Genomic DNA, 11,106 nt, shown 5'->3' with positions numbered 1-11,106 from the left:
CTCATTTTCTCCTGTCTTGTACTTTATGCCTATTAAAAATTCCACTTACTTTCATTTTAGTAGGGGTTACAAGTGTTCAATCCATGATTTTTAACAGCCAGTCTGTGCATAAATCTCTCTGCATTCTTGATGACTTCCTTTGGATAGCATCCCAGAAGTGGAATTACTGGGTAGAGTGTGCCATCCTTTTTGAGGCTCTTGATGAACTTTGCCAAATTGCTTTTCAATAGGATTATATTCTCACCAAGTTTCCATGACTTGCCTCTTTTCTTGAATTTTTGCCTGCCTTGCATAGGATCCCTTACACAAATGAAATATTAAAATATTTGTTATTTTGACAAGAGGAATATGAACTCACCTTGGCACAATTCTCTTTAAAGGGTGATTTTTTTAGAGAGAAGCTCCAGGTATGGGCAGGAGGCAGAAAGGTGGATTCAGCTAAATTGGCCGAGGTGGGGTGTGGGGTGAGTTTCAACTCATTCTCAGTGTCCTCTCTACAAGAGGCACTGTGATCTGTGTGTAGAAGGGAAGGAATTGGAAGTGAGCATGTGGAGGGCCCAGGTCTCTGCTGCTTTCCAGGGTGGTAGGGGCAGTCCTGGTTCTAGCATGGGCATAGTCACTTGGGCAAATTAAATAAAAGGGAGAGAAAGAGCAATAACAGTGAAAACGAGGCAGTGATGAATCTACCAAGGAGATTACCCTAGAGTAAGACCTAAATGGGAGCCCGGAATCTTCCTTTTAATCCTACTCAATTTCTATGTGTTGTTGGGACCATCTTGTCACACAGGTAATGCTTTAGTGTTTTGAGATATGCATTTGGTTTTATACAGTGTGGCCCGGATATACAAGTCAACCTCTTCCACTTCATACACTGAGTTTTTTTTTTTTTTTAATTTTTATTTTGGAATAATTTTAGACTTAAAAAAAGTTCCAGAATAGTATACAGAGTTCCTTTATACCCTTCACCCAACTTCTCCTCTGTTTTTTTTTTTTTTTTTGATACAAATAGAGATGGGGTTTTGTTATGCTGTCCAGGCTGGTCTTGAATTTCTGGGCTCAAGGAATCCTCCTGCCTCGGCCTCTCAAAATGTTGGGAATACAGGCATGAGCCACCGCTCCCGGCCAACTTCCCTTCATCTTAACACCTTACATAATCATAGTACAATGACTGAAACTAAGAAATGAACACTGATAAAATGCTATTTACTAATCTATAGACTTTATTCAAATTTCCCCAGTTGTCCCACTGAGAAAGAGAAAAGCAGCTCATGCCAGCTGGGAACTGGCTTGGCATTATCAGTTAGGCCTTACCCTCGGTGTCACTCAGAGCTGGCTTGGCCCTTGTAGCTTGGTCTTTGTGGTCTCTTTGAACATAAACAATTTCTCAGAATGCCATCAAACAAAGCTGCTCTGTGACCAAGATAGATCAAGACAAAACAAGGCCACTCTGTACTTATGTCTGAACACAAACAACAATGTGAACATTGTTCAAACAGAAATGACCGAAACATCCCCTTATCCTGGTTAGTGTGAGAATAGGAGTGACTGCTGTGACTTTACTAATTAGAGCTTTAGCCATGCTTCATTTCTCCTGTCCTATAGATAAGATTTATTGATATATTCAAGCATAGAATTACCCCCACTCGCGGACAGCATCCAATCCAGAGCATTACAAATGAGCAGATATATAAATGATTTATTTATTTATTTATTTATTTATTGAGACAGGGTCTCAATGTCACCCAGGCTGGAGTGCAGCGGCACGATCTTGGCTCATTGCAACCTCTGCCTCCTGGGTTCAAGTGATTCTCCTGCCTCAGCCTCCCAAGTAGCTGGGATTACAGGCTCCCACCACCATGCCCTGATACTTTTTATATATTTAGTAGAGATGGGGTTTTGTCTTATTGGGCAGCCTGGTCTCAAACTCCTGACCTGAAGTGATCCACCTGCCTCGATCTCCCAAAGTTCTGGGATTACAGGCGTGAGACACTGTGCCTGGCCTAAATGATTTCTTATATCCCCTTCTTTTTTTATATGAAAGGTAACATCCTGTAAATACGCTTTCGCGTCCTGCTTTTCTCCTCCTCACTTAGCACTGTATCCTGCAAAGCATTCGCTATCAGGTCATAGAGCTTTTCCTCATTCATTTGTACAGCTGCACAGCACTCCATTGTGTAGATGAACTGTAGTTTTTTCGAACACTCTCCTATGTACAGGCATATAGGTTGGTCCCAATATTTTGCAGTTATAATGAGTAACTTTGCTTATTCATTGCAAATATTTGCTTATTCATTACTCAATTGCAATGAACACCATGGTAATAAACAACTTTGAAGCACTGACTTTTGAAGAGGGACTGGTGTGGGATCTGAAGGCACACGTGTCTGTTTCCAGAGCCAGTGCTCCCTCTGCAATGGCACACTGCCTCTAGAGTCATTGTCCAGGACTGACACTATTCTCTAGTCACTTGATTGGGACAAGAGTGTTACTGTCTCCTTATTTGATTCTAAAAGAGCTATAATGGGTGGGCCACTTGCACAGCTGCCTAGCCTACCTTTGCTGGTCGATTACTTTGTTACCTTTTTTTTTCATTTTTTATTTTTAGAGATAAGGTCTTGTTCTGTCACCCAGGCTCCAGGCTGGAGTGCAGTGGTGCAATCACAGCTCGTTGCAGCGTCAACCTCCCAGGCTCAAGTGATCCTCCTGCTTCATCCTCCCGAGGAGCTGGGATTTCAGGCACATGCACCACCACACCTTGCTTTTTTTTTGTTTTTTGTTTTGGTAGAGATAGAGTCTCACTATAGTACCCAGGCTTCTCTCGAACTCTGGGCTCAAGTGATTCTCCTGCCATGGACTCCCAAAGTGCGAGCCACCATGCCTGGCCTAAGTTGCCTTTTTTTTTTTTTTAATTATACTTTAAGTTCTGGGATACACGTGCAGAATGTGCAGGTTTGTTACATAGGTATACACGTGCCATGATGGTTTGCTGCACCGAAGTTGCCTTTTTGAAGGGTCATTGTATCTGCAAATGCCGTGACCCCTTCCCGTGTGTTGACCCTCCCACACAGCCCACGACCATCTTTCAACAATGTCATCAAGAGAGGCAGACGTGGCCGGGTGCTACGGCTCACATCTGTAATTCCAATACTTAGGGAGGCCAAGGCAAGAAGATTGCTTCAACCCAAGAATTTGAGACCAGCCTGGGCAATAGAGTGAGACCCCGTTGCCTCTATAAAAAATTTTTTAAAGAATTAACCAGGCATGGTGCCACCACTGCACTCCAGACTGGACAAAGCCCTGTCTCAAAAAAAAAAAAAAAAAAAAAAAGAGTGTGGACAGAGTGGAGAGTATACCTATGTGCATGTGAGTTCAGCTCTGCCAATATATGTGAGCAACAGGCCCCAAGGTGGGCAGAAAAGTCACATCATCATGAACTGGCAGTGAGGCTGGAGTTTTCAACGGGCCAAACTGCATTCCTCGTTTCTCTTCACGTACTGAGCATGGACGGACTTCTTCAGGCCCCCAACATTACCTGCTTAAAGAGGATCCCCTTCTGAGCCTGGCGGAGGGCCGGGCTGGGGAGCCAAGGTTAGTGGCTGCTCTGCTGCCATTCATGATCCACCCGGAATTTGGCTGAGGGAGGGAAGAAAAATAGCCCCAGTCAGACTGTGTAGCAGCCTGAGGCATCCTGGTGGCTCCTCTGAGCAGAAGTAGAGGCTTGGGGTAGGGACCAGAGTCCCCCCCAAGACGCTGCTGTGCTTGCCTTGGCTATGCCAGGAACCCTTTCTGCCGGGGCAGACCCTCTGCTCTTTCCCTACATTTGCCTTCAAATATCGACCTCCCGTGTGTGCCGGGCTCTTGAGGGACGTTATGTTATTTACACAGGATAATGACTCGGAAAGGATAAATCTTTTTCTCCAGGTTTTATGGATGGGTCAAGGGAGGCTCAGAAAGGCTAAGTAACCTGCCCAAGATTACACAGTAACCAGCAAAGTCATGATTTGATACTAGGTCTGTCTGATTCCAGAGCTCTAGATCTTTCCAAAAAAGAACATACATCCAACAAAGTATTTATTTTAACTCCAGAAGAAATGTTCAGGCTCATGGAATCACTTACAGGCAGAAGTCAGATGCTACAGGGGAGGACTGGGAAAGCAGGAGACCTAAAAATTGTCATTTCGTGCAAATCACTGAAATCACTTTCCTTGTTTGAAAAGGAGATCTTGCCTGCAGGGCTGCGGTTTGGCTCTCCTGATGGCTGCAGCTGGTGGAGCCTGTCTTCATAGGTCAGTTCCTTTGCCCCATGGTGGTTGTTATTTTTATTTTATTTTAATTTGTTTTTTTTAGATGAAGTCTCACTCTGTCACCCAGGTTGAAGTGCAGTGGTACGTTCTCGCTGTAGCCTCTGCCTCCCGGGTTCCAGCAATTCTCATGTCTCAGCCTCCTGAGTAGCTGGGATTACAGGCAGGTGCCACCACGCCTGGCTAATTTTTGTATTTTTAGTAGAGACAGGGCTTCACCATGTTGGCCAGGCTGGTCATGAACTCTGGACCTCAGGTGATCCTCCTGTCTCAGCCTCCCAAAATGCTGGGATTACAGGCGTGAGCCACCGTGCCCAGCCTAAATATTTTAAGTATTGCTGCTAGTCCCACACCTACTCACCTGGGATGTGGAGGTCAAATGAGACCCCAGCAAATGCTGAGAACACTCTACGCCAAAAGTAGGGAGAATTAGTATTTACAGGCACCCAGGGTCAGCTTTGTGGACCTGCAACCAATGCAATCACAGGCGGCTTGAGTTTGGTTTAATATTCTGCTGTCTTGTCTTGAGATTCTTAATAATTGTTGGACAAGGGACCTCACGCTTTCATTTTGCACCAGGCGCCACAAATTGTGTAGCGTGTCCTGCGGGCTTAATGACAATGGCTGACATAATTCATAAAAATATCCTAACGCCTCGAATCAAATTCCGGGGGACTGGGAATACACAACACGTAATTTCTTTCCTCCTGAAGTCACTGGAGTGTTGACTCTCCTGTCTCCTGGCTATTGAAGGGAAGGCACAGTTCCTGAGGAAGTGACTCTATCTCATGTAAGGCCAGTATGGTGTATGACGTACTCCAAGTGAAAGGGGCTAAAGAACGCAGTCATTACCCTCAGCAAGAACATTTTCCCAGCATCTGCTCTGGTTGCTATGGGGAACATTTGAGGCCAGGAGTTTGAGACCAGCCTGGCCAACATGTTGAAACCCCATCTCTACTTAAAAACAAACAAACAAACAAACAAAAACCAAAAATTAGCTGGGAGTCACACACCTGCAACCCCAGCTATTCAGGAGGCAGAGGCATGAGAATCGCTTGAACCTGGGAGGCAGAGGCTACCGTGAGCTGAGGTTGTGCCGCTGCACTCCAGCCTTAGCAACAGAGTGAGACCCTGTCTCACAAAAAAAAAAAAAAAAAAAAAAAAAGAAAGAAAGAAAGAAAGAAAGAAAGAAAGAAAGAATGCAGAGGAAGCAGGACGGGCAGAGGGACGTTAAACTGTGAGGCAAGTCTTGATCAGCTTGGTGGGGAGTTCTGGAAGGAGAATTGCCTGTTAGAGTTGTTGCTCAATGGGCCAAAATTGCTGGGCCTTCGCACCTCTCTATGCCTAGTTACTCGGTCTAGATATGCCCTAGGAAGGGTGTGACCCCTAGTGAAGCCACTGTGTGTGGCTGAGGCAGAGCCCCAAGGGCCTGCTGGCTTAATGCTGCATGTCAACCATGCTCCCGCACTGGGAAGAGCATTGTTTCTTGAAGGGAGAGCTGGGTGGCCCAGCTCTGTGTCCACCACAGGGTGAGTGGGGGAGGGTTAGCAGGTGGCTGTGGGGAGGGGGAAATGTTCCGTGAAGGCAGCTGAGTGGGACCTGTGGTCCTCAGGCATGTTGAAAAGAACGTCTGCTCTGTTGTGAAGGCGTATGAGAAAAGGACTCTGTGATCTCCTGAACCCAGGAAAAGTCACTAGCTGGGGAACTATTTCTAAGTCACCCCTAAGCATATGTAGGACCTGCCTGACATCTACCCTGCTCTCCTTAGCACCCAGCTTGTATTAGGCCATTTTTGTATTACTATAAAGAAATACCTGAGGCTGGGTAATTGATAAAGAAAAGAGCTTTATTTTGGTTTATGGTTCTGAAGGCAGTACAGGAAGTGTGGGGCTGGCATCTGCTTCTGGTAAGGGCCTCAGGAAGCTTCCAATCATGGTGGAAGGCGAAGGGGGAGCAGGCGTGTCATACGGTGAGAGTGGAAGTGAGAGAGAGGGAGAGGTGGGGGAGGGAGGTGCTATACTCTTTTAAACAACCAGATCTTGAGTGAGCTGAGAGAGAACTCACTCATCACCTCCGGGAGGTCACCAAGTCATTCCTGAGGTAACTTCTCTCATCACCCAATCACCTCCCACCAGGCCCCACCTCCAACGCTGGGGATCACATTTCAACATGAGATTTGGAGGGGACAAACATCCCAACCGTATCACAGCTTACACTGTGGATGTGAACACAGCTGTACACATACACAGAATTTTATTGTAGTTTATACTAAAAACCAATCTCCCAACAGCTCCTCAGGGGACAGCTCGCCAGTTTTCTCCTTTACTCCATCCTGGGACTCAGACAAGTGGGGCACAAGGTCTCTTTCTGCTGATACAGGTGGGTCCCAAGTCTGCATTTCCTGTCTGGACTCAGCATCACCAAGGGTTACATGATGGTTTTGAAGGAATGTTGCTCAGAGTTTCAGGCGACTGGTCTGGAGGAGAGAAGGGGACAAGTGCTCACCTTGAATCCGTGCGGGTGGACAGATGTGTGGTGGAGGGATTCGAGGGTTACCTCAGACCACGCACTGGCCCACACAGGGCCAAAGTCACGCATCGTGTGGAGGCATTTTGCGGTGGAAACACACCCGGATGCAGGGAGAAGGGCTGGGGCCTGGCTCGTGCATCAGAGGGTCTCTCTGGTAAGTCTTCTTCCTCCATGGGACTCTGGAGGATCTGGAGGCTGTGGCCTCTCTCCTGGTCTCTGGTCAGGTGGCCAGCTGGGAGGACAGCTGCAGTCAGGCCAGCAGGAGAGGGACTGCGGCTGTGCAGGTGAGAAGGGTGGTCAGTCTTCATCCTTCAGACCAAGCCAGAAGGCAGCCATTTCAAAGCATCTCAGGCAGCCTAAGCTTGCTGGCCAGTCCACAAGCTTGGCCAGTCATCTTCACTGTCATGGTTGCCCTGGGGCAGTGCCTGTAGCAGTCAAGAGACAAACTCAAAAGGGAACCAGGTACTCCACAAAATAAGGCTTTTCTGGAGTCCATTTTTGAATGGGAGTGAAGGGACCAGAATTGGGTAGCACAGGTGAAAGTCGGAGGCGGAAGGGGAGGGCAACAGGAGCCTCCTAATAGCAACAGGGCTCCTCTGATGGCTGCCTTTGCCTTGAGGACACCCTGAGAGCCTTGCTGAACCTTTCTTTGATTTTGAGCTTAGCAAGCTCCTGCCGGACCTTCTCTCCTTCACTGGGGCTCAGCTTGCAGGGGTTCTGGAAATATCTCCGCAGATCACTCTTCCTCCCTGGGCCTCAGTTTCCTTATCTGCACAGTGAGGTCTGTTAAGCCAGGTCTTCTGACTTTATTTTTGTTTATTTATTTTGAGACAGAGTCTCGCTCTGTCATCTAGGCTGGAGTACAGTGGTGTGATCTTGGCTGACAGCAACCTCTGCCTCCTGGGTTCAAGCGATTATCCTGCCTCAGCCTCCCGAGTAGCTGAAATTACAGGCACACACCACCACACCTGGCTAATTTTTGTATTTTTTAGTAGAGATGGAGTTTCACCATGTTGGCCAGGCTGGTCTTGAACTCCTGACCTCAAGTGATCCACCTGCCTCAGCCTCCCAAAGTGCTGGGATTACAGGTGTGAGCCACCATGCCCAGCCTGTTTTGACCTTAAAGGAGGGGATTCAGATACCTGAATCTGAGGTAAAAGGGGAGGTAGACTGAGAGGTTCCTGGGGTTAAAGGCTGGCAGGGAGGCTGGGCAAAGGTAGAGAAGAGCCCCCTGCTTATGTTTCAGGGGCCAGGGCAAGAGAGTACATGGAAGCCTATATACCATGTGGCTAAATATTTCAAAAGCAAACAAAAAAACTGTTGAATCAAGTATGTTCTATTGATTGACCTTGAAAAAAATATTTTTCTGATGAGTGACCTGTAAGGCCAAGTTTAAAGGAAAATTTCTAGACTCCTTAGAGTCCCAACTTGGAGCATGTGGTGTGGAGAGAGCTGGTCCAGGACCTCAGCTGTGGCTACAAAAAGAATGTTCTCCCACTCCAGATCTCCTGCTCTAGGGAGCGGGGCTGACTAGGGGCCCCTGCTGCTGTGCTCTGAAATCTATCTTTGCTGTTTCCGCCAACCACTGAGTGCAGCAGGGATGCTAACGGGGTCTATTTGTGGGAGACACAGGGCTCCTCTGATGGTTGCCTTTGCCTTGAGGACACCCTGACAGTCTTACTGAACCTTTCTTCGATTTTGAGCTTAGCAAACTCCTGCCGGGCCCTCCTTCACTGGGGCTCAACTTAATGGTCCTCCCAGTCTTCTCCGGCTCCCTCCTCCTTTCCTTTCACACAAGCATTGCCCCTAACAAATCTTTGTCCCGTTCACTCTATCTTGACACCTATTCTTGGAGGACTTGGGCTAACACATTGGTCCCCCACTGGCTCCCCTTATCTTCTTACGCCTGGCTTCTTCCCACACCATGAGAAGCTCCATTCACAGGTGTATGGAGCCTCAGGTACCAGGCTCTAGGCGGTGGCAGGCATGTCCCCTTGGACTGCAGTCTCCTCATCCTGTGATCGTGTGGGGAGTGAGGCAGGGCCATAGGGAGCAGGAAGGGGGCCCCTCTTGTCTGAGTCTAAAGTGGTAGCGGCAGGGAGCCTGTCTTTCCCCTGCCTTCCCTCCACTCCAGCCTCCTGACCTGCACGGCTCTTTCTCATGCTCCCCGCCTCTGTGCTTTTCCAGAACACGCTTTGTAACCACCTGGGATGGAGGTGGTGAGCATGTGTCCCAAGACCCATGCTTGGGATATACGCTCCATGGTGGTTCCATCTCTGTCTTCTTTCACACTCCGGAGAGTCTGGTGGAGAATAGAGGAAACTGAGGCTCAAAGACATTGAGTGAGCATCCATCCCCAGTTCTTCTGATGCCCACCCCGGGCTTTGCCAGGATATCCCAGCCAGCAGAGACAGCCACGTGGTATCTCACAACTCCCCTCTCAGTCCCGGAGAAATGAATGTGCCTTTCTTCTCATCTTTAAAAAAGTGCTGCTTCTTTCAACCTTGCAGCAACCCGACTGCGGGAATGCAGAGCCAAGCGTGTTGTCCCCAAGGCCAGCTAGACACCAGCCCTTCAGAATTTATCGTTATATTTGCAATCTGGGTAACGATAGGCAAATCTAGAGTCACAGGTTCTCAGGGGCCTCAAGATGTCTTTCAGCCAGCTGGCGGCTCCAAGGACTTCTGGGTCTGGGCGGGTGCTGTCCCCACACTGAGCAAGAGCGGAGTCTATGTCGTCTTGCACTGGTGAGGGGAACCTCCCCTGGAGAAGTCGAGGCAGCAACTTCTGACACACCAGCACCAGGCTCTGCTTCTCAGAGACACGTTCACAGGAGGGCAGCTGGGCCTGGCAGCCAGAAACCAAGCAGCTAAAAATGTCTTTATTCTCTCCTGCTCTGGTGGCTTCTTGGCTGCCTAGAAAAGAAATGGGAAATATTATACACCCTGCTGCCTGGGCTCCTTGAGGGAGGGCACCACTAATTAGAATTGCTGGGTGACGCTGGGCACGGTGGCTCACGCCTGTAATCCCAGCACTTTGGGAGGCCGACGTGGGCGAATCGCTTGAGGTCAGGAGTTCGAAACCAGCCTGGCCAATATGGTGAAACCTTGTCTCTACTAAAAATACAAAAATTAGTCGGATGTGGTGGCGCACATCTGTAATCCCAGCTACTCAGGAGGCTGAGGCTGGAGAAACATTGAACCCGGCAGGCGGAGGTCACAGGGAGCCGAGATTGTACCACTGCACTCCAGCCTGGGCAACAGAGCGAGACGCCATCTAAAAAAAAAAAAATTACTGGGTGAACTAGTACAGTCTCCTAGCATTTCCCTGTCACCAGGAGATTTAGGACTCAGGGACACAGTGGCTCCTTTTGAGAACCACATGGAAGGAATCCACTCTGCTACAATAGAGTGAGGCCTGGGCACGGAAAACCCACTTACCCCTACCAGAAGTTAGGCTGGTAATTGTAGGGATCACATCCATATTGCTAGACTCTCATTATTACTAAATTAGGGAACTCAGGAAATTATTGGGACTAGTTTCATTTGTGCCTTTAAAATGAGAAGTGAGGGCCAAACGCGGTGGCTCACACCTGTAATCCCAGCACTTTGGGAGGCTGAGATGGGCGGATCACCTGAGGTCAGGAGTTCAAGAACAGCCTGGCCAACATGGCGAAACCCCGTCTCTACTAAAAATACAAAAATTAACCGGGTGTGGTGACAGGTGCCTGTAATTCCAGCTACTCAGGAGGCTGAGGCAGGAGAATCGCTTGAACCCAGGAAGCAGAGGTTGCAGGGAGCCAAGATTGCATGACTGCACTTCAGCCTTGGTGACAGAGTGAGACTCTGTCTCAAAAACAAAAACAAAAATGAAAAACAAAATTAAATGCAAAGTTAGGAGAAAAAACAAGTAATCCCAAATATGTATTCAATGAGTTGTAGTGTGAATGACATTTCATGATTTACATATCCGGAATATTCTGGAATCAGCCTCATTTCTTCTGATTTGATTCTTCTTAATAAAGGCAAATCAGGAAATAAATAAGTGTGGTTTAATTTGTCTATTTTTGTAAGCTTTTGCATACAAACAAAATCAGAAATTAGAAAAAAAATCCTTTGTCCTCTTATTGGGCTCAGAAAATTTGGTCAGCATTAGAGATTAGGGTGTTAGAAGGGTTCTAGAACCCTGAATGAAACTTTACACATAGTGAGAAACACAATTCAGTCATCTGCCTCATTCGGTTCCATGCTTTTTTTTTTTGTTTTTTTTTTTTTAA

General features: G+C 47.6%; 1 protein-coding gene across 1 annotated transcript in view; it reads right to left on the bottom strand.

Moving 5' to 3' along the window:
- Positions 1 to 6,537: 6,537 nt before the first annotated feature.
- The window catches only part of DIPK2B (divergent protein kinase domain 2B), a 60,762-nt gene continuing 56,193 nt past the window's right edge, over positions 6,538 to 11,106 (bottom strand). The window contains exon 5 of the mRNA XM_037992823.2: positions 6,538 to 9,745. Within this exon, the coding sequence (XP_037848751.1) occupies positions 9,405 to 9,745 (341 nt within the window). The 3' untranslated portion in view covers positions 6,538 to 9,404. The remainder of the gene's footprint in view (positions 9,746 to 11,106) is intronic.

The sequence above is a fragment of the Chlorocebus sabaeus genome, chromosome X, assembly GCF_047675955.1.
Source record: "Chlorocebus sabaeus isolate Y175 chromosome X, mChlSab1.0.hap1, whole genome shotgun sequence".
In the NCBI taxonomy this organism is placed as follows: domain Eukaryota; kingdom Metazoa; phylum Chordata; class Mammalia; order Primates; family Cercopithecidae; genus Chlorocebus; species Chlorocebus sabaeus.
The sequence above is the reverse complement of the archived record's forward strand: the minus strand, read 5'-3'. Positions and strand labels throughout refer to the sequence as shown.